Source organism: Chenopodium album, chromosome 3 (assembly GCF_948465745.1).
Source record: "Chenopodium album chromosome 3, dcCheAlbu1.1, whole genome shotgun sequence".
Taxonomy (NCBI): domain Eukaryota; kingdom Viridiplantae; phylum Streptophyta; class Magnoliopsida; order Caryophyllales; family Amaranthaceae; genus Chenopodium; species Chenopodium album.
The window spans coordinates 81,170,973-81,194,543 of NC_137836.1; the positions used below are offsets into that span (position 1 = coordinate 81,170,973).

The 23,571-nt window shown below is 33.2% G+C and overlaps 3 protein-coding genes across 10 annotated transcripts; 2 read left to right on the forward strand and 1 right to left on the reverse strand.

The window, feature by feature from the left end:
* Positions 1-1,996: 1,996 nt before the first annotated feature.
* LOC145624459 (uncharacterized) lies at positions 1,997-21,685 on the forward strand. Of its 8 annotated transcripts, XM_081677492.1 has the most exons (8): positions 1,998-2,223; positions 4,142-4,393; positions 8,397-8,490; positions 16,484-16,792; positions 19,343-19,594; positions 19,979-20,190; positions 20,747-20,999; positions 21,219-21,685. In XM_081677492.1, exons 5-8 carry the CDS (start codon positions 19,343-19,345, stop codon positions 21,507-21,509), a joined length of 1,008 nt encoding a protein of 335 aa, XP_081533618.1. In that variant the 5' UTR covers positions 1,998-2,223; positions 4,142-4,393; positions 8,397-8,490; positions 16,484-16,792; the 3' UTR covers positions 21,510-21,685. The 8 variants fall into 8 exon arrangements, with proteins under 8 accessions (XP_081533617.1, XP_081533618.1, XP_081533622.1 ...); XM_081677496.1 differs by lacking the exon at positions 16,484-16,792; XM_081677495.1 differs by lacking the exon at positions 4,142-4,393.
* LOC145624461 (CEN-like protein 2) lies at positions 3,840-5,651 on the reverse strand. The gene is made up of 4 exons (XM_081677499.1): positions 5,123-5,651; positions 4,675-4,736; positions 4,498-4,538; positions 3,840-4,371 (listed from the first exon to the last, which is right to left on the reverse strand). The coding sequence occupies exons 1-4, from the start codon at positions 5,306-5,308 to the stop codon at positions 4,154-4,156; spliced, it is 507 nt and encodes a 168-aa protein (XP_081533625.1). The 5' UTR covers positions 5,309-5,651; the 3' UTR covers positions 3,840-4,153.
* Positions 8,134-11,367, forward strand: LOC145621482 (uncharacterized). The gene is made up of 5 exons (XM_081676218.1): positions 8,134-8,200; positions 8,760-8,763; positions 8,832-9,284; positions 9,499-10,912; positions 10,993-11,367. Exons 1-5 carry the CDS (start codon positions 8,134-8,136, stop codon positions 11,365-11,367), a joined length of 2,313 nt encoding a protein of 770 aa, XP_081532344.1.
* Positions 21,686-23,571: the final 1,886 nt, after the last annotated feature.

Genomic DNA, 23,571 nt, shown 5'->3' on the forward strand with positions numbered 1-23,571 from the left:
ACACAACCTTTAAACATGTATTTTAAGGAGGTGATTAGTAAAGATAAACGAATGATTTTGTCAAAATAATTGTAACCTTGGGAATAGGGAAGGATTAGGTACCAAACAAGCCCGTAGTTAATAAATACGTAATAATTTACTGAAAATAAAAAATTAAAAATGATGTTAAACAAGCCCAACGTATATCATTTAGAGTGGTTTGCCTTTTTGGCTTGCAAATCAGTTTTAAAAAAAAAAACACTTTTGGACGAATGTTGTTGTTGTTAATGTTGTTTTGGGGTGTGATTATTTAAATGTTGCCTTGGAATTGTGCAACAATCAGGATTTAGGGAACTCTAATTGGCTTGTTTTGGATAACAAATTCAATATTGTCCTTATCAAATTATGGGGATGCCTCTTTAGAAATGCCAATTATTTGGGAGTAAATTTTTTGAATGTATGGTTAGTGATTTCCAGGTACTATTCCCCACTAAATCTCTGGGGGATACTTGAGCTGCTTTCAACTTGTAATTGTACCTTCTATTACTTTTTTTTTCCCTCCAGGTTTCCTTCACTCTGTATTGTCCCTTTTTGCCTTTGTCATAATCTTCTTTCGTTTATTATGTTACCTTTATGCTAATTTTTATTTTTTGGATTATGAATGGACATGTGAACTTCACATAAAAACTTAGCCCTTGAAGTTTTGAAAGGTCATACTATGATCTTTGGTATTGATTGCTCTCCTCCAATGAATAAGGGGGACTACTGATTAAGTAGTGTTATATTCATCAAAATAATAAAAGAGTCTTTATCCGTTTCTTTAAGATTGTCTTATTTTTTAAATTATGATTATTTTTGTCAGATTTTGTTGGGTGTTTTAGATTAGTGAGAAAATTAATGGACTAAGGTTTCTAATTAGATAAAATTATAAAGATAATAACCTATGCTAGACCAAAAAAAATTCAAGACCCAAACACTTAAATTGTTTACTGTATTTTCTTAAAGTAAAATACATGTAGACAGTTAGACACATCTTCTTTTAAGACTATGTCCCTTGGTGAAGAGAATATATACGTAGCGCATGTGAGTGAGTTGAGGCCACCCATGACCATTGATGATATAGGGGATACTTAAAGAGACAAGCTATTTAAGAAATTAGGGCAATATTAGAGATCCAAGGGAGTGAATCAAACTTTATTATTTGAGGGCCTATTCTGATTTACTGATTGGAGCTGAACTGAAATGAACTGATTGGAGTTGAATTGAACTGAGCAGAACTGAATTGTTTATGAGAGAAGGAAATTAGGTACTAAACTGAATTAAAATTAAGCTGAACAGAACATGCCCTGAGATTTGACCCAATGTCAAAAGTTATTATTCCAAATATACCCCTATCAATTTACACCAATATTTTGTAATTCACATACCTTGTACATGAATTAAAAGAAGGAAAAAAAAACATTATTTCACCCTAGTCTAGGAACACCCAACCACCCAAAGCTATCTTTAGCTCATTTGTTCGTCAAAAGATGCAAATAAACCTTTTTTTTTTTGGGGGGGGGGGGGGGGAAGGGTTAGAGAGGTAAGGATTAAACCTAAATGAAAAACTTTACAACACGAAAAGAGACTTAATAGTTTAATAAGAACTTAGTAATCCCTTTATATTATTACCTTTTTATGGAAAATGTGAATATAAGCATGTAAGGGTGAAATAAATGTGAGGTCGAAAGGGTAAGAAAGTAAAAACAATTTACCAAAATAGAGAGAAAAAAAAAAAGTGAGTGGATTAAAAAAGAATAGATAAAAAAAGAGTAGATTAAAAAAAAAAGCCTAAAATGAAAAGTGAATAGATAAAAAAAGAACGAAGGGAATATTTGCTACTCTGGTAAAAAGCTATATGTGCAAGAAAAAAAGAGAAAAATTAAGATAAAGTAAAAATGAGTAGAACTTAAAATGAAAAGGGAGTAAAACAAAAAATATAACAATAAATAGTACTTGTATAATAGACAAATGTAAAAAAGATTTCATTTAATTCTGAACTATGTACAAATATGTTGCTTTTGTGAATTTCTTGAGAACATCATCGGTTCATGCTTGATTGCAGCAGTGCAGCCTCAGTGTGGTGCTATAGTTCTGGAGCACATTCATCTTTTCCACTATAAGATGATCCCCATTTGTGTCAATACTCTGCTTTAGTAGTACTACTTCTCCTGTATGTACTTGGCTCATCATTTGTCCTATCAGGTATGTATGTGGGTTCTGTCAATTTGTTGCTTTTATTTCAAATAGGCTTGGTTAAGAATGAAGGATCTTGAAAATTCTGGAACCATGCATCTATGAGTAGAAACTTTTTTTTTTTTGAATGATTCAGTGCTATTACATGAGATTTATCACTCATGTCATTAATAGAGCTAGGAAATTTTTTGGGGGGCAATAAATATGCTGTCTCGTATTAAAAATATGTAACATTCTACAATTTGAAAAGAGAATGAAGTTTAAAGTGAATCTATTTTGTTAAAAATATGCTTTCTAGTATTAGAATTTACTTCTAAATTACTTTATTAATTCTTTTTTCCATGTCAACACATCATGTATAATAAATACGAAGTACTAACTATTGGGTGAAGTTTACATGATAGTATAGGGGTCATGTTATTAGCTTATTGCTCGTTTTCCTTTGCTTTTAGTGTAAGGATATTTGAGTTATTTCAGTTTCTCTTATATATAATTGTGTTATGCAGTGCTTACTATTTAATTTGGCTTTCATTTCTGAACTAGTGTATGTGCAATATTCATGGAATAGAACACATATCCGGAGTAACATTTCAACATAGCATTTTTGAACTTATAAACTGATATTGCTTGAATTTGTCTTATTTAAACATATTTTGTTAGAGAGAAATCATTAAGTTGAAAAGAAATTTTTTTTACTTTTGCTTACTTTTACTATGTTGCTGGTAGATTGGAATAATTAAAAAAGTTCTCTAATAGTTGGAATGAAGGTACCATTGCATGCTTTTAGACCTACCTAAACCCTGAGACCCTCTTAGATAATGAAGGCCATACTTCTTGTCCTAGTTAATGGTAGCTTAGTATAATCCGGTATTAATGAAAAGGGGTAAATAAAGTGAAATGAAAGAAAATATAATAGGGCAGCAAAATATAGAGAAAAGTGCAAGGATTAAGGAAGTAATCAAATGAGGGGTCTAAGCTAGTGTATTGTCCACCTGACGTAGCCTTACTGAGGTAAGAGTGTGGGTCCTATTATACATTAGCTTTGAGGGAATTAAGATTGTTAGAGAATAGAAAAAGATTGTAACATTGTAACAGTGATTGTTATGGGTAAAAAGATTTCCTTATAAAAACCAAAAATAGAAGGTCAAATATGGTCTCATATCGCTTTAGTTATTAGTCACATTGTGCTTAAGCATAAATTAAAATGTGTGTTTTGATCTTTTCTCCTAGGTAAGTGATTTGTAGGGAGGTTTTTTTTTTTATGTAATATACGGTATAGGATATATCAAGAATAAGTGTACATGAAATCAACTAATTTGATGGTTAAGTTTTTTAGAGAGCGGTGTTATGTCTATAATTTTAGAATTAAAGTAGGTTAAATAAGCTTCGTTATTTGCAAAGAAATGTATATGTCTTTTATTTTTCTAAGAATAGTCAAGGATTTCAAAGATTTAAGTTGTCTTAGCATTTTGTTGTCATCATCTAAAATTCTTTTTTTTTTTTTTTGTTGTCATAAAAAGTGAAAAACATGTCAATTTTATAATCTTGAGACCAATGGGATGCATTTGATGGATAGGTTTAATGATGAATAGATCTAATTTTATAATTTTGATCCAAGACAGCTCAAGTACTGCTCAGTATATACTTCGTATTAATATGGAAATATCATACGATATGAAATTAGTACACATAGATATCAAGGACATGCATAAAACAAATTAAAGCTACATAAACTAATATGCAACCAGAAGCTAATAACTAACATAAACCACTTCCTTCTTCTAGCTAGTTAGGTCACTCATATATCATATCATAAACATTACACTCCTCCCCCTAACCAAGTAAAGAGAAATCTTATTTTAAACCAAATTATTGCATAATTGGTACATTAGAATACGAGATAATATCATTGGCTTGGTGTCCAAAGATGAATATTCAGCTAGCGCCTTCGAGCAGCGGTTTCCCTTTGGCAGTTGAAGTAGACAGCAGCAACAGGAAGGCCAAGTTGGTTGTCTTCAGCAAATTTTTTGGTGCAGAATCGATCTCGACTGCACGGTGGGACGACAGTACCCCTACGGTTCTGCCTGAACAAGATGAACGCAAACCTGTGGATGCCTATGTTCGGCCTCGGCAACTCATAGGTCACCATCTCTTTCCCTATCACATATCATATAATGGAGTAAGTATATACCATGAAATTATTAGTTTACTTGTTTGTTTAATTAATCTTAAAGTAGTGGTCAAAGTCCCCTTAATTATGATATAAGTTGAGAGCTTGCTTACCAAAAGTAGCATCTGTTGTGCCTGGAATATCTGTGACTATCCTGTAACACAGGCACATAAATTTGAGTAAGCTATTAGTTTCTACTTGATAAAAGATAACAATAAAAATTACATTTACATGAATATAAACATATAAATGTATTAAACTTTGGTTTGGATTTTAAGTTAAGAGTATACCAGTGAAGGTGCTCTTTAAGGTAAGGATCACTGGGTCCTGGAACATCTGGATCTGTCATAATCTATCACATATAAGAGAAAAGAGAACATAAGCCCCAGTTGGAGTGGAAATATGTATGTGTGTAGATGCTATCATGCAATAAGATCAAATGTAAAAACTTTACTATAGTAAATATTAGAAACAAAGAAAAAACTTTTAAAATATTACTGTCACTTATACTAATTCTTATGAAGTATGATATACTTCATATTTATATTTATTACAGTATTTGATATTAGACTTATATGTACTCGCGTGGTACATAACTCTTTTATCATCATTAAGTTATATGAAGAAGCTTTTAAGAGTTTTTTTTTCGTTTTTCTTAAGGTTATCTTCTTTTATAAACTGAAGGGGCGGGAGAAATCGAATTGAAGTAAAAAGTATAGATAGAAATTATAAATGTACCAAGGTAAAAAATGATTTCAAGTCACCATCAAGAACTTGAACCCTAGGCTTAAGGGTGACAGAAGAAGGGAAGAATTCATGACCATTGTAAACTTGCTTATTATTGTAAGTGACACACATTCTCACACTTGGGTTGAAATTGTCTATGACATCCCCAACTACTCTTCCAATGATGAGAGGATCCATCTTTGCCGTTTTCTAGAGAAAAAAAAAGAGAGAAGAAATATTATTATGGGGTTTAATTTTGGAAGAGACAATTATATGTAAGGTCTCTTGAAGGGGTGTCTTGATGGTATTGGTGGGGAGATGATCTCATTATATATATACTGGTAAGGGGAAGCTATAATTAATCAATTTACACAATAAAAAAGAATAAATAGAAGAAAAAAAAATTGTAAAAGAGGAGGTGGTGGGGCCAAGGATTTTAGTGTACATAGGTTTGAAAAATTGGCAATTTAAAGTGTACCTTATTATTATTGTTTCAAAATCTTGGTGTCTTATGGTATATTGGTATCTTCCATAGTTCCAGCATCTTTCTCTAGGGTCTTTATTGGTAATTATTTGTGCAAGTATTTTGTTAACCACTCATATTCATTCATAGTGAAATTTAGGTAGTAGGTTAGTCAATTGGCTTGGTTACATTTGGCTTTTTTTTTTTTTTTTGAAAAAAAAAATGGATATAAGATGATGTACAAAAATATAAGTATTTCAAGTAAATACTTCGACAATATTTAAAGTCAATTCATATATAATAAGTTTAAGTGAATATAAATTTAACGCATAGACCTAGCTAGCTAGTGTCTTTTGTATTTCATATGGGACATGGGACTAACTATATAAAACTTACTCTTTACTAGCTACCTTAATATTTTCTCTTTAAATAAGACGGATTGAGAAGTGGTATGTAGTACCAAACCAGCATCTTCTGATTGATGCAATTAAGCTTCCAATTGAATGGTCCATTTAGCTTCTAATTGAGATTGGATTTGAATGCTTTCAACTTAACACTGATAACAATATGACTATATATTTTCTTTGAGATCTAATTATTTCAAATAACACTTTGAAGAGCTACTTAGAAATAAACCACTTCTTAAGGCCTAAATTATGTTTCTCTTCCCTGTTAACTAGCAATGAATCTCTAACATCCTCTTAATTTTTGCTATAAAAGCAAAATAAGATAATCCTTGTTTGGCAAGGGTGCCAAAAATCTGGAATAAACCTTTAAAGAGTAAGGACATTGCTGATATAGTACAAGAACAGTATCTGGTGACATTACTGATATAGTACAATCATACAAATATTATTGATCATAGTGTAGAATAATTATACAAGTACATGAGAATAACATCAAGATATATTGGAAACATATTCCTAAACACTTGCAACTTCTATAAAATAAATATTTCTAATACAAAACATGATGACTCTTAATGTTATGAATACTTTGTAATATATTCCTATACAGTTTTACCACGAATTATAAAATTTGTGAATGATTTGATAGTTTAGGATTTTCATGAACTAAACTATGAATGCTTGGTGGGTATTTTTTTTTTTTTTTTTTTTTTTTTTTTTCCTAGACCAAAATCATGCTTAGAGCATGAAGCCCTTGTCTCGAGCTAATTACCATACATGGCCAATTTGATGTAAAAGGTATTGCGAATATTTAGGAATGAAAGTAGTATATGTCTCTAGACAGGAAGAATTTGATTAGAAGTTGCTTCACATTCGGAAGCTACTAAAGGCCCTAAGATCTTTAGCAGAAGAGGCTAAACTTGAAACAAAAATAGCAATAATTATGAAGTGTTTATCAATAGAATCTGCTTAATTATTCAACCAATACAATCAAGCTAAGCAATCATTAGACAAGCATACACACACCACCTTGATAAATACGGAGTATAAATTTGGAGTATAAAGTAATTCCACCATTAATCAATTAAATACCTATATAATTATATAAAAGAAGAATATGTAACTAAATGGAATTAATCACTTAGTGGTGAGTCGTCATTCATATACTTCAATCTTTCACTTTTTTTCCTACTTAAACTAGTAAATGAGAACATTAAGAAGAGTGGATTACTATATATAGAAGATCGAAGCATTCTGCCTACCTCTACTAATGTCACAAATCTAACAATTTGACGTTTTTAATTAATCTTACATTAATATAGCTTAGTTGCCACACGTATGATTCTGATTCAATTAATTTGTTTATGAATTTTTGCTTGTTTTCTTTAGTATATATGCTAATTCCATCACTTGAATTAAACTATATTATGATCCAAATATTTACCTAACTGGGAAAATTCTTATTTTATATTCTGTTAACTAATACTCTCACCGTACCTTTTTGAAAATTCTTGCAATTTTTTTTTTTTTTTTTTTTTTTGAATTGAAATAATGTTGTGCACAAGCAATTGCCTAGAATTTGTTATATACACCCGGGTGCACCCTACAACTAAGGTTAGTTTTTCTCTTCATGTACGGTAAACCCGGGTGTATATATATAACAAGTTCTCGCAATTGCCTATCATGTCACATGTAGCTTTTCCTTTTCTTTTTTTATTTTTTTATTTCAATTTGTGTTTTTATAATACTGTATCAATTTTTCATATTTTTTACTAATACGTATCGGCAAATATATATTAATGATTAAAATAATACATTAAAGATTGTATTTTATGCAGATGGAATGATCTTTAATCTAAAGAATAAATCAGAAAACTTAATATTTAAAGAACAAATAAAGTATATAAATACGGATGAAGATACATATTGGCATATTGCTTAATGACTAAAAGGCTAAAATGGTCCTGGTTGGCCTATATGATGTATTTCAGATAATTAGTAGTACGGCTATTTCACCAAATGCCACTGAGCACTTTGGAAATTCACCAAATGCCATCCAACTTTTCAAAATTCACCAAATGCCACTCACAAACAGTATAATGACATGACGTGCCATTAATGAGGTTTGGACGTTAACAGTCCGTTATTGTGAAATGACGAGTATGCCCTTTGTTGGACTTAATGGCGTGTTGAACCTCATTGACTCTCTGACTTGTTCAAGTTAGATAAAAAAAAAAAAAAAAAAAAAAAAAAAAAAAAAAAAAAAAAAACCCAAAAGTCATCTCATTCTTCTTCTCTGTTCTTCGAGCGTTCACCCTTATTCAAATCCTAAATCCATAATCAATCAAGAAGCTTTCTTCAACACCTGTACCAGACATTCCCAAAAATTGAAGCTTTTTTTTTATTTCTGTTGAAGTTGGGCGAACCAGAACAGCGCTGACAAGTAGGGGAGGAAGTTGAAGCTTAAAGCACTTGAATTCGACTTTGGGGTGTTGGAGATAGCAAACAAGGTAATATTTTCACTTTCGATCTTGCTTTCGTGTTTTGAATCTGACATTTTTTGCGAGAATTGAGTTAGGGTTAGGGTTTTTTGCAATGTTCTTGTTAAATGTGATGACTTGACTTGACTGTGTGAAATAATCTTAAATTTCAAGTTAAAAATGTTAGTTATTGTGTATTGATTTGGTATTGTTATGGTTTTTGAATGTGAAGCATTTGAGTTACATTTTTTGCGATTTTTGTAGTGGCATTGTTGGTAATGATTGGGTCTGTTATGCAGTGTGGTGTGTTCATATGAATCTTGTGTGTTGTTGTTTAGTGAAGTAATATGTCTGTAATTTGTTGTTGATAGGATGAGTAGAGTGTGGCTTGATGTCCATTACAGAGATCAGGGGTTTGATGTCCTGGTTGATGATACTGACAGAACTAGTCTAATGGACTTGTATGAGTTCATGTTTGAGGACTCTGTTAAGAAAAATGTGATCCTTCCTAAATACTTTAGTTTGTATGTAATGCCACCTAGGACTAAGAGGAAATTGGAGTTGTGTGGGGATAGGGACATGTTGAGAATGTGGGATTGGTTTCAAGGTAAGGAAACAGTAGTAATTTTGTTAGAGGAAAAAGAAAGTCTTGGGCAGGTGTTTAAGGATGCTCTGGCTAATTGGGATAAAAGGGTAAAGGCCATGGCTGAGAAGGCTAGATTGGAACAGGAGAAGGCCCAGGCTGAGAGAGAGTTGAAGGAACAGGAAGCCTTTAAGGTTGCAGTTGAGGTTCCTGTGTCTAATCTTGATGATGGTGATTTTGAGTATATAAGAGTGTTTGACACTCCAGTTGCATGATGAAGTATTCCCTGGGCCATCTCAGCCTGTGGCTGAAGAAAGTACTCAACCCTCAACTCCACCTAAACACTCCCACCCAGCTTCACCTCTGAACTAGCCCAAAACAACACCAAAAAAAAGGGCAAGGAAAACAACCCCCAAAAAAAGGGCAAGGAAAACAACCCCTAAAAAAACAACCAGTCAATCCTCTATCCAACCACAAACAACACCACCACCTCAACACCCAGCTTCAAATCAACCAGAAACAACCCCACCACCACAACAACCACCTCAACCTCCAGTTTCACCTGAACCTCATGTAAGTCCACCACCAGTTTCACCTGAACCACAAACTGCAACAGTACCACCAAACACCTCAACTCAACAACCAGAATCAACAGCAGCTCAATGTTCCAAACCTAAAAAGGGAGGCAGATCAAGACCTGAGGGATTTAGGTCCAAGAAGAGTGCAGCAAAAAAGGTTAATTTTGAGGGGCAATCTGTTACTGTGAGGAGATCAGAAAGAAATAAGGGTACAAACACAGTACCTGATGAGTTGAGTGAGCAGAGGTCAGCTGAGTCTAGTAGTGATAGTGAAGATGATGATTATATGCAATCAGATAGTGAAGATGACTCTGAATCAGATATTGGTGATTTCATAGAGGATGAGACAGAGATAGATTGTCTATATGATGACATTCAGGATAAGCAATTTGAGGATTATCTAGATGGTAGTTCAACCATGGATAAGACCTACAAGAATGGAAAGATTTGGGCACATCAGGAGTTTGGAGCAATCAAATTAGAGCCATGGTTGATATTTGGGGACATAGAGTCATTTATGGAAGTTTTCAAAGACTACTGCATACAAGAAGGATTTGGTGTTTATGTTGAGAAGAGTGACAAAACAAGATATATAGCAAGGTGTGCAGTAGATGGTTGCAACTGGAGAATCCATGCTTCCACCATGACAGACAAGGTGAGCTGGGCAATCAAAACTTTAACAGGGGAGCATAGAAGTTGTGGAAGGCTGGAGCTTAACCCAGTTGTAACTTCTGAGTGGCTGTGTAGACATCTACAGTCAGACATTCAAGCAAATCCTGACATCCCAGTTGAGTCTTTACAAAGACTTTGTATGGAAAGGTACAGGATTGAAGTTAAAAAGAGGCTCTTTTACAAGGTGAAGGCAATGTGTAAGGAGAGGATTTATGGGGGGTTTGGAGAGGCATACTCACTACTGCCTAAGTATGCTGAAATGGTAAAAGAGACTAACCCAGGGAGCTATGCTCTGGTCAGTTGGGGTGAATCAACTGCAAATCAGCCACCAAGATTCAAGGCTTGTTTTTTTTCATTTGCTGCCCAATGTAGGGGATTCTTGAGGGGCTGCAGACCCATAATTGGCATTGATGGAGCTCACTTAAGTGGGCATTTCAAGGGAATCTTGCTGACTGCACTTGGGATTGATGGGAACAATGAGATTTTTCTCATAGCTTATGGAGTGGTTGAGACTGAAAGCATTGACAGTTGGGGTTATTTCCTAAGGAACTTGAAAATCCTATTTGACAAGGAAGGCTGCAGTAGAGATGATTGGACTTTCATCTCTGATAGGATGAAGGTAAGCCACCTTTCAGAAGTTTTTTTTTTTTTAAATGATGATATATTGTCTTAGGTATTAACTGATAGCTTTGCATGCAGGGTGTTGACACAGCAATCCATGAAACATTCCCCAGAGCAACAAGAAGAGTGTGTTGCCAGCACTTGTACACAAACTGCAAGGCCAAAGGATTCAGTGGTTCAGCATTCCATAAGCTTTTCTGGATTGCAGCAGATGCATATAATGAGTATGTATTCAACAAAGCAATGAAGAAAATACATGAGTACAATCCTAAGGCTGTTGAATACCTAGAGAGCTGCACTGAGGTTTGGTCTAGGCATAAGTTTGATCCTACATTGTGTTGTGATCATAACACTACAAATTTTGTAGAATCATTCAACTCATGCACACAACCCTACAGAGATCTCCCTGTTCTGAGATTACTTGAAGGTAACCACACAGCACAGAAATATTAGCTTTAACACAAATGAATTCTTTGTATTGACAGTGCTGTGTCAATGTTGTATTGCAGCAATAAGGCAATGGGCAATGAAGAGGATTGGCTCAAGGTTTGACAAAGCTATGGGAATGGGGGATATGGACCTAACTGAGTATGCCACAAAGATTCTGCAAGCAAGATCAGATGAGTCTAGGCTATGCTATGCAACCCCTTGTGGTGGTGATGAATTTGAGGTTAGAGACCAACATGTGCATTTTCCCATAAAGCTAAGCAGAGGCACTTGTGGATGTGGGAAGTGGCAGCATTCAGGGATCCCTTGAAAACATGTGCTAAGGGTTATATATCACCAGAGGCTACAACCTATAGACTTTGTAGCTCCTTGCTTCAAAGGGAAGGCATACAAGCTTACTTATGCAGAGCATATGCACCCAATGCCTGACCCAAGTCATTGGCCATCAGTCAACCTTCCTGAGATATTACCACCAATGGTAAAAAGATCTGCAGGAAGACCAAAAAAGCAAAGAAAAAGAGGGCCAAATGAAGCTAGAAAAGGGAAGAGGTACTCTACAGTTAAGTGCAGCTTATGTGGTGAATTGGGGCACAACATGTTGACTTGTGCATCTAGGAAAAAAACCTCAACAGCTGAAGCAACCACATCAAAGGTCACCTCTCATCCCAAGAAGAAATCAAAGAAAGCAGCAGCATGAATGGACAACAACTTCCCTTCTTAATGCACCCACAGCCTGAACATTCAATGTAATTTTTTGAACATAATGACTGTAGTGTGTGGTGTGTTGTTTATTTTGACATGTCCATGTTATATTTTTGGTAAACTTATGCAAACAGTTAGCTATGTTTTGAACAGGAAGCTTTTTTTGTATAAACAGGAAGCTATTTTATAGTATGGACATAATTAAATTTCCCTCTTTATTAAATTTCATTGCAAATTACATTAATCCATTTCATTTCAACGTTACAATCACAATTACAACACACATCAGTGCCCCTAATTTCATTATACAATTCAAATCTTTTTGTTGTTGCTTGATTTTCTTCTTCAATTGTTTCACTTCTTCATACAAGTTGCTTTGTGCTGAGTCATCCCTTACAAATGAGCTTCCCCTACTTTGACCTGCTTCGTGCATTTGAGCTTTACACCATTTGAAGCTATTACATGAGTCACACTTATAATACAACCTTTGTGGATTACATGTTGACTCCGAGCTTCTAATTGCGTATTTCTTACCACACTTGCAAAATTTGTTTAAAACTCTAACATATGCACACTCATTTATTGAGGAAGATGTGTTTGATAGCAAACTCATGATTAGATAACAAAGGACTGCCTTTGTGTGTTCTTAGGGACAAATTTATACAAAAAAAGGGTTGCAACGGCTAGTTTTCCCCCCAAAAAATTAAAATATGTTACAAAAATAACTAGTCGTTGCAACTCATTAAATCAGAGGGGTTTTGTGTTAAACCTGATAAAGTAATGGCATTTGGTGAAATATAAAAACTCTTCAGTGGCATTTCATGAAATAAGTTTTGCAATAACGGACTGTTAACGTCCAAACCTCATTAATGGCACGTCATGTCATTATACTGTTTGTGAATGGCATTTGGTGAATTTTGAAAAGTTGGATGGCATTTGGTGAATTTTCAAAGTACTCAGTGGCATTTGGTGAAATAGCCGTTTAATTTATCCCAAAATTTGGGTTAAAGTGATTAGTGAATTTATGCTAAAGCTTCTTAAGAAACTATTTTTATGCATTTCAAACTAATAATTTATTCTTGTATGTTCCTTTATTTTCTGTAATTCTTGTGAAACTTATTCAACCTATAATATAAAGCGAAAGGCTAGGTTATAATTGACTTATTTGAATTTGTTTTAATAGATTTTAGGGTGGATTCTATGGACTATTTACCTGATTTTCATTTATCTGAACTTATTAGACCATGTTAAAACTTGTATTAGTTATTTAGTTGTAATCAGAATTTGAATAACTCTTCTCAGAACCTATTTAACTCAAACTAAATTTATCTAAACTTATTTAAATTTAACTGAATTTATCAAACCTTATCAAATCTGAAATAAGTGAATAAGGTGAAAAGAACATACTCTTATAGTAAATTATCCCCTTTTTTATTTTAAAGAGATCCTTGGTCTTAACAAGTTAGGGAAAAAAAAAGGGGGGATTTTAGGGCTTGTTCTCTTCAGCTTAATTTTAGTTCAGTTCAGCTCCAATCAATTCAATTCAGTTCAATTCAGTTTCTAATTTCCTTCTCTCATAAACAGTTCAATTCGGCTGATTAGCTCCAATCAGTTCAGTTCCTAATTTCCTTTTCTCATAAAATTCAGTTCAGTTCAACTCAATTCAGTAAATCAGAATAGACCTTAATGTGTCACGAGTGAGATTTGGTCCTAAGACCTCTAGTTGAACTGGCAAGGTAGGGACTTTAACCAATAAATTATCCTATTAAGTTTATTCTAAGTATGAAATTATTTACAGAGTATAACATATCACTCGTGTTATCAAGAAATATACAAGACTTACTACCAAATTCGATTAATATAAGATACATTTTTTTTTAAAATGTAGATGCCGATGCCAAATGCTATATATGATATAATAAAATATGCATGATAGGAGTATATTTCTTTGTTTTTTCTTATTTAATTTTTTGTGATTGTATATTTGTATATGCTGAATTGAATGCTTTTATATTTGAATATACTTCTCACCTTACAATAATCATGCATAGCATAACGATTGAGAAAGATAAGTTCATTCGTTACTTTTAAGATTAGGTTCATTGTAATTTAAAAGTTGGCTTCATTTTTTCGATCCTTAAGCTTTAAATTTCTCCACCAAGTCTATATATATATATATATATATATATATATATATATATATATATATATATATATATATATATATATAGTTATAACTTGAAAATGACTAAATCTATAATTGAAAGGCAACCAATGAACTTACAACGCAAAAAGTAAACCTTAAGCATAGTAATGGTGGACTACAAAGTAACTCAAAGTTATTGGTTCTCTCTTTTTCTCTCACACTCTTTAACTGGTCTATGTGCGCAAACGATATAATATAGTGTGTACACATTTATACAAACCTTTTATGAATGCAAGCTAGCCATTATTTAACATTATCAATTTAGTAAACAAACTTATATTAACAAAAAAGAACGACTTAAAATATATAGATGCCATGCATGATAAGGATTAACTAGACACTTCCAATATTCTCACCTATATATACTCCACAAAAGTTAGTTTGAAGTGACAATTATGCATAATCCATAATCCTATCCCACCCCAAAGCATACGTAAATTTTGGCTTATTATGTGAAGTTTCTATAGAACGTTTAGTTTGCATTTGAGAATCTAAACACTTAATGATGTTGGTGATAAAATGAAAATAAATATGTTTAATTTTATCAATGCTCTTTAACTTGATTCTTAATGTTTCCTTTTGTTCTTATCATTGACTTCGAAGATTAATAAAATTATAGAAATGCAAATACTTGTCTCAAAATTATAGGTTCATTAATAGAATCAAATTTTGTGTTGACAAAACAAAATTAGCAATCGATTTGCTAACAATAAAATGTGGGAACAGCTAGCCCTTTTGACTTGAGAAATGATAGAAGTAAATTGTTACATTACTTAGAATACTTACATGAAACAAGTGCATACATAAAATAGCTAGAAATTAATCGGGCATGTTCACATTTACTGAGTTGAACTGAATTGAATTGAACTAAACTGAATAGAGCTGAAATGAATATTTTATAAGTTTCAAACGTAACAGAAAAAATAAGTTCGTATCGAATTAGAAAAAAATAAGGGCCTGAACTGAGCTGAACTGAAGTGAAGTGAACTGAATTAAATATTTTATAAGAGAAGAAAATTAAGAGCTGAACTGAACTTATTAGAGCTAAACTGAACTAAACTTATTTAAGAACAGAACTTAAATTATGGTTTTACAGGTGTTTAACCAAACAACTCATAAATTCACTTCCTATAAATTCTTATTTTTCTCATTACAAATGTGCAACAAAACAAAGGCTTAGCGGTTTTTCCTTACGTGTACGTGGAGGGCAAAAGTCAGTCATTTAACTATAGGAATTAGGAAGACAAAACTTGTATGTAGTATTTTGTATTTTCACCAAATCTTATCTTCACAACTATTCTTTAAAAAAAAAAAAAGTTTCTTCATCAATTATACTTCGTACTTCGTATGTATTAAAGGGTTTCTCTTCTCATAATATAACCATCGTTGGTTCTAATATTTCATTTTTCACTTAACTAAAATGCAGCAGAATATCAATTGAAGGACAACAATTTTTGGGCATATCTGAAAACCCATTTTGAGTTTGATCATTATGTGTCAAATGTGTTCTAAACATGGGAAGAATTGGGTGTGCACTGCAGGTGTTTGATGAATTGCCTGACAGAGATGCTACTAATTAGTTGAAATTCGATGATCTTAGGTTTCTTAAAGGTGGAATAGATCAGTTTGGTACGTGTGATTTTCGATAAATTGCCCGAAAAAGACTAGTTGTCCAGTGTCCTGTAATTTGATTGATGCTTATTGGAAATATGAAAAGTGAGGTTTCTCAGTTTCTCTAGTGTTATTTGATATGAAGTGTATAAAGATTTGTGTATATATGTTCATAAGTAGCCAATCTTGTGCTAAGAAAGACTTGGGTTTATTTAGGAAGGTACTTAGTTCTAATGATCAACATGATGCTACTGCATTTCTGCACCTGATTATGTTTTTAAATCGAAACCGGTTGGGTTTCGTAGAGAAAGGCTTGCAACTAGAATGAATTATTTCAATACAGATTAGAGAATGCTAAAGTTGTCAGAATTTCTTTTAGAATGAATATGGGTGATCAGAATTCTATGATATCTAGCCGTCTGGTCTTACAAGTCATGGCCTCGGACAAGAAGCTATTGTTGCATTACCTGTGGAAAAGATTGTTGTCGTAGCTGTGGCTTATAGGGCAATGTTATTTAAAAAATAATGCAAGAAAAGTATGACATCATTCCTAAATTGAACATTATGGTTGCATAATTGACTTTAATCGTGCATGGTACTTAGAGGAAGAAGCCCTTGAGATATGCCTACTGTCAGCATGGTTGTAGACCTGTAGTTTGGTTCGCGAATTCCTTGTAGGGAAGCAATGGGTGCTTACTGCTTAGACCAACAATATGGCTCTCTAAGAAGAAGTCTAAAAGATATGATTCACAAGCTGAATATAGAGGCTTTAAGCCTAATGTTGCTTTTGGACTTTCTTATACGTGACATGAAGACAAAGGGTATTCCAGTTCATCTCAGGTCTGCAATCGTCAGATTCGTGAGGGAGACAAAGCAAGGCCGGAATGCTTCCTGATCTTGTAACGATTTCTGGTGAGTCTCTTGGTTATCTGATGTTGATTTGTTAAGATACTATTAGTAGTCATAGTCTAAGAAGTATGAGTGATCACAATGAAGTAGGCTTAGTAACCGAAATCTTAGTTTGTGGTTCATGGATATTATCATTTGTCCATGTCCTGCATTTAATTGAAAGTTAAATGTATGAGCGGATTTGATGAACTAACTACATTAACTGACCTTATCAATACGGAATTGTATTTAGTTCGAAATAGTTGATTACATTAGTTGATTTAGCAAGTATTGTAGTATTCTTGCTCAGAGGCCATTCTATTCATTTATGTGGAAATTGGAAAGGCTTTCTATGGCTTCAATGATAGATTTAGAGTATTAGATTATCTACAATCTCTATGCAAACTTACTCAAAAGTTTCCTTTTTTGGGGGTTTTTGTGGTTGTCATTGGTGGTGTTGTCATGGTTGACCGAGTGTCATTATCAATGTTATTACTATTATTATACGTTTTATCTTTATTCTTGAAATCAAAACGTTGCGTGTAGCTCTTTTAAATTCACCTATTATTTTTTATGTCAGATTTAATCAAATTAGAAAAAGTTAGTTTATATCTTATCAATAGAATTAAGTTGAACGCTTTAAAATTCATAAACCTTCACATATTATGATATTAGAGTAAATTGAACTAATTTTTAGAACAGTTATCAGTCAATTGACCAAATTTTATTACAAATATATTTTAAAGCAACCATAGTACTATATGAAATAGAAAGGTTGGTTGAAAATGATGCTCCTAGCCTCAAAGTTTGAAATGAAGAATAACATATACTACTTCCTCTATAAATAATGAAATTCTATGTTGATCCCTTCTTAAGAAGGCAGTGTAACATTTTTATCAAAAAATGAATTGCAGTCGGTTTCTACTTGATCTTTCTATTTTTCTGTTCTTGAAGAATTCTGTGCCCTGTCAACAGAAATTTCAGACACGTTAGTCTTCACTAAAATAGTCACTTTCTCACTTGTCAGTTGTCTCTTAAAAAAAATAAAAAATAAAAAAGATTAATTAAACAATTGCTTTGATAATATTTATAAAATGGCTTATCATATGGCATTATTGGGCACGTATATAAATGTTATGTAATAAATTAATCATAAACTAATGCTCTTTTTACTAGAAATTCAGTAAACATATGTAGTGTACTAGTGTGGTCTCAGCAAAGTATCTGGGATTCAGGGTCATTTTCTACTGACAGCCGATCTACTACTGTTGGTTCATTTTCTGGAGTTTCTTCTTCTTGTTCTTGTTCTTCTTCTTCTTCAACATAAAAGTAAACTTTTGTTTGCTCATTTCTCTATCAAATCTTACTTTAAGGTAATCTGCTTTTATCTTTTGGGTTTTTGGTTTTTTCTTGAATTGAATGGGGTGTTGAATTTATTTGTCATCTTTATTTTGTATGTTTGTTTTTTTAGGAAGGGAGAAATTAGTGTGAAAATTGGTTTTTTTAGCAGTCATCTAGAAACTTGAGTGATCTACATAATGGGAATGATAAGATTCAAGAAAAGAAAGAAGATTAAAGTAACTTGCTTATCCATGACCATGTTTTTCTAGTGGTTGAAAATGGTTGTGAGCGGATTAATTTTGTTTTTAGATTTACAAGTTTTCAGTGAAGATTAACCCAATCTTAGACATTCACCTTGAAAATTGAAATTGAACATGCTGTTTACTAAATATCCAGGTAGATAAAGTGTTAATTAAGTATCTAAACATCCTGTAAAAAAAAATAATAATAATAATATCTAAACTTCTACTCCATATGTTATAAATCTGGCTTATCAATTTATCACTGTAATATGTTATTAAATTTGGCTTATCATTGCGATATGTTATAAATTGGCTGATATGTTATCATTATATTCTCCTCGATATGTTGTTAAGGTGGAAATATAGTTTAATAATGTATCCAAACCTCTGCTTTTTGTGAGAGTTATGGAGTTTTTTTTTTTTAATCACTTTTATTGGTGCATCTGTTACGTTTTAGATTGTGTATCTATATTTAGGTAAAGGATCATGGGCATATACTTTAGCAATACAGGAAGGGGTATGTAAGAACAATTTGATATCTGATTTTCAGTATTTTGGCCGTATACATTATAACTGCCAGTGGAAATTTGAAAAAAAAAAAAATGATTCATTGGTTTCTTATAAGCTAATTTTGAAACTCTAAAAAGTGATGATAACATTCAGAAAAATGAGATTATAAGAATATTTGGCCTTACTGTCTTAATGTTAAGTATTGTTTTAACATGAACTGATTTAAGATGATCTGAATTATAAATCATACCCCTTTACTCAAGAAAAATCATCAACATCATGGAAAATTCACAGTAAGTTTTAATTTTTCTAGTGTTTTTTAATACTGATCTCTTTACTGAAATTCTCAGAGCAGGTTAAGGTGCCTTCAATTGAATGAAATATGATGTATCTGATATTGATAGAAGTATCTGGTTCTGTGTCCAGATTTTCTTTTCTTTTATCCTATAAACGAGATGAATTTTTTTTCCTTTTTCTTCAGATGTTCGTACAGATAGCTGTATCCGTTGTTACTGTTATTCTGGGTTTTGTTTACAAGGCGATACAACCTCCCCCTCCAAAAGTATGCGGTTCACCTGGTGGTCCTCCCGTGACTTCACCAAGGATCAAACTCAGTGATGGCAGGCATTTGTCATATAGAGAGGCAGGAGTCAACAAAGATGAGGCTAAGCACAAGATCATAGTTATTCATGGCTTTGCTAGCTCCAAGGATCAAAGTCTACCCATCTCTCAAGTATGAATCAACACTATACGAAGTATTTCATCGCCCTCCCTTTAGAGGACAGGGATAAAAAGAAAAAATATACGAAGTATTTTCTTTGCTTTTAATGTGTTCTGTTTTTCATAAAATGCATAGAAGCACTTTTTTTTTAGCTCAAATATGCCTAAATTAAATAAACATTTATATCCTAATTGGTAGGAGTGAGTTGTCTGCTTTTATGAGGAGAATTGTTAAATCACCATGTCCAACATTTTAGACGAGTGATAACTTCAGTCTTAATTTTGTAGTGAAAGATGGTTCCTGTGAAAGTATAGGAAGACCTGTGCTCCAAACATTGCCTAGTTTTAATTTTTCTTTGACATTGATGCCTTTCTTGCACAATCTATTGGTTTCCAGGAACTTGCGGAGGAGCTAAAACTATACTTTCTGTTTTTTGATAGAGCTGGCTATGGAGAAAGTGATCCCTATCCAAGTCGCTCTGTGAAAAGTGAAGCATATGATATACAAGAACTTGCTGATGCATTGCAGCTAGGATCCAAGTTTTATGTCATTGGAATCTCCATGGGAGCTTACCCTGCATACAGCTGTATGAAATACATCCCACACAGGCAAGAAACACACATTTTACTACGTCCTACAATAATTGGATGTTGGAGGCATATACACAATGATTGATTGATTGTTTGATTGATTGGAGGCATATACACAATGCATCAAGCTAAGCCTAACTTCAAAGAACATGAAAACTAACTCCAATGAACATATACGCTACTGAACATAAACTCCAATGAACATAACATCATCATCTTAGTTATAGCTCATATGTTCACTGGAGTTTATGTTCATTGAAGTTAGTCTTGATGTTCAATGTATTGCACAATGAGCACCGTGCATACGCCTCCACCATCATATTTAAACCTCCCATACATCATTCTAAGCTGTCATAGAGCTAAGTTAACATGTCCTTTTCTTACTTTATGTTTTACCTAAAGTTGGGTCCCACACACACCCATCCAATTAGCGATGTTCTCCATAAACTGTGACCTCAATGTCAACTTAGCTCTATGACAGAGGAGTACTTTAATATGTAAATGATTCCCCTCTGAAAAACCCTGCTTTTTATGCTTTTATGGATAGCACTGTAATTTTTAACCATATCAACAGATTGGCGGGGATCTCCTTGGTTGTTCCATTTGTCAACTACTGGTGGCCTGGTTTTCCTTGTTCCAGGGAATGTTTGAGGGGGCTTCGTCTGCAAGATCAATGTACCTTTGGAGTGGCACGCTATGCTCCTTGGTTGTTCTACTGGTGGATGACTCAAAAATGGTTTCCTTCATTAAGCCTCTTGTCTGGTGATCCATCTGTTTTCAGTCGACAAGATTTGGAAATTATGAAGAACATGCCACAAGCTCCCCAGGTAGCTTAGATAATATGTTTTTTTTTTCCTTTATTACTGTATCAATTCTTCTTTTTCTTTTTTTTTTTTTTTTTTTTTTTGTTGGGGGGGTCACAATGTGTGTCTGGCTATTACTTGATTTTGGTACATTATTTGTGCTTTTATTTATATGAGAACACAGGCAATAGAACAATTTTTCCAAATGAAGAACAATCTAATGTTTCAACTTGTAAACCTCAGGATAAAAGCCGTCAACAAGGTGATTTTGAATCTCTTCATCGAGATATTATGGTCGGTTTTGGGACATGGGAATTTGATATCCTGGATTTAAAAAATCCTTTCCCTGGCTATGAAGGTTCAGCTCACATCTGGCAAGGCTATGAGGACAAAATAATTCCTTTTCAAATGAATCGCTATATCTCGAAAAAGCTTCCGTGGATTAAGTATCATGAAGTTCCTGATGGTGGACATATGTTCATCAGTGATCAGCACAGTTTTGAATCTATCTTAAGAGCGCTTCTGTTTGAATAGTTTCCATCCTACATGCCTTTAATTTGTATGCAAATTGTCAAAAACAAAATTTGTATGCAAATTGTCTTTGGTCTGGACTTCCTAATAATTGAGAATAACATTTTTAATTATTTATACCCCCTTCTGGTGTGATATTTGATCTGAGTGTTTCCTATTCAATAAACATGTTTTATGCATATCTGTTCTACTTTTTACATTTCGCATGAGAATGTTTTGAAATGCTGATGTAGGGTTTATATGAAGTTTTAACTACTGAGAAGATTTGCCAGTTGCCACAGGTGTGTTTAAATTTGGTATACCAGGAGGTTAAGGGGGCATGCATGTTTTTTTTTTTTTTTTTTTTTTTTTTTTTTTACATTTCATTTAAATTTGGAATTCACTCCTTTTTTGTTTTAAAATCTATTATCCAATGTTATAACTTAAAAATGCCAAAAGAAGAATGCACAACTTTACAGAAAACTGGAGTACTATCAGACAGAAGCAAGGCAAATTCAGGTAGTTGTAGAAGTGAAGAAAGGTGTGGAAATTTTATGCGTAATTTCTTACATCTAACATTTATTCATTTTTGCTCTAGAGACCATATTTTATTTATTTTTAACCATGTCTAAGTATGCATCTGCTCGTTTACTCAGCTAAAAGGAATAGCAACCAGAGAAAAACATTTTGCAGTTACATAGTTTCAATATTGAGGCATACCATGCATATATTAGGATGTTGCTTGTCATGACTTCTGAGCTTCTGTTACTTGAAGAATGCAAACAACTCGCCAACCTGTGTCTCTGGAGTCTGGACAGGTAGGACAGGTATGTGCCAAAACATTTTAGCTTTCCTACATGGATTTGTACAATTATATGATATTGTTCATGCTTGTTCTGTTGCTTCATATTTCCTTTTTTCTAGCATTTTCATTGCAGGTATCTTCTGCTGCTCTGCCTGATTATATAATCTGGGTATTGCAGAAATGTGGATGGCTGCAATTTTCACTCTGCTTGTTGCTGGGGGAATATAATATATCAGATGGTAAAACCACCACCTCCAAAAAAATGTGGTTTAGCTAATGGTCCCCCTGTTACATCCCCTGAAATCAAAATTGAGTGATGGAAAGTACTTGGCATACAAAATCCGAGGAGCTGCGAAAGAAACTGCTAAAGACGAATTCTTAATGAATTTTGGTTTTCTTGCTCAAAGGACATTTATGTACCTATGTTGGATGTAAGAACTGATTTGCCTAAATTTCACTCAATTTTTGCATGCATTTGCATGGGAGTATACTTATGTTTTAAGAAACCCTGTTATCTTTTTCTCTATGTCCTGTGAAGTGTGAACAGAATCATCTGACTTCTGACATATCCAGTTTTGTTGAATATATATTTGTTCCCATAATCTTATTTGATTATTTTGGTTCACTAGTATAATTAAGCTTTGATTTCCTGTATGCAGGAATGGTTGCAAGATTTGGGCATATAAGTATATAACTATATAAGGCAAAACTGCACCGTCTTACCCCCACAATATTTACACTTATCAACTCACTCTTTTCTATCCTATTTTTTCTTACACACACACACAACTCTTCTCGAAACAAAATTTGACAACTATAATTGTAACAAGGAGAAGAAATAGTCAATGTGCTGTGCATACAAAATTTAACTTTTGGGTGGGAAAGTGGTGGTTGGGTCTTCATCGGTGCTGTTGTCATGGTCAACCTGGTTGTCATTGTTTTAGTTTACCTCTTATTGCTAATTCCAGTTTATAGAAAAAAATAGTTTATACTGAGACACGGAGTATCACATTAGTATGATTAAGGTGAACTAATCAAGGCTAAGTCCATAACTCTTCATAAATCATAATATTAGGGTAAATTAAAGTATCTTTTTGAATAAATTAATGTAAAATTTCTAAATTGTGTTGAATAGAATATTTGAAGTGACCAATAATATGAGATGGGGGGTAGTATTGATTTTATTTTACTTTTACTTTCCTCCTCTTTCTAGATAACAGAACAACAATTTGGAATGCAGTGTGCTTTTTTAATGGAAACTTCAATTGCAGTTGGTTTCTA

Excerpts from the sequence above, each read along its gene's own strand:
- LOC145624459 (XM_081677491.1), top strand. The coding sequence starts at position 2,194 with ATGTACTTGGCTCATCATTTGTCCTATCAG. Across the intron at positions 19,595-19,978 it reads AAAGTCTACCCATCTCTCAA|GAACTTGCGGAGGAGCTAAA; the intron begins GTATGAATCAAC and ends ATTGGTTTCCAG. Across the intron at positions 20,191-20,746 it reads ATGAAATACATCCCACACAG|ATTGGCGGGGATCTCCTTGG; the intron begins GCAAGAAACACA and ends CCATATCAACAG.
- LOC145624461 (XM_081677499.1), bottom strand. The coding sequence starts at position 5,308 with ATGGATCCTCTCATCATTGGAAGAGTAGTTGGGGATGTCATAGACAAT. Across the intron at positions 4,737-5,122 it reads TGAAATCATTTTTTACCTTG|ATTATGACAGATCCAGATGT; the intron begins GTACATTTATAA and ends TATATGTGATAG. Across the intron at positions 4,372-4,497 it reads CACAACAGATGCTACTTTTG|GGAAAGAGATGGTGACCTAT; the intron begins GTAAGCAAGCTC and ends GATATGTGATAG.
- LOC145621482 (XM_081676218.1), top strand. The coding sequence starts at position 8,134 with ATGACGAGTATGCCCTTTGTTGGACTTAATGGCGTGTTGAACCTCATT. Across the intron at positions 9,285-9,498 it reads CTTGATGATGGTGATTTTGA|TCAATCCTCTATCCAACCAC; the intron begins GTATATAAGAGT and ends AAAAACAACCAG. Across the intron at positions 10,913-10,992 it reads TCATCTCTGATAGGATGAAG|GGTGTTGACACAGCAATCCA; the intron begins GTAAGCCACCTT and ends CTTTGCATGCAG.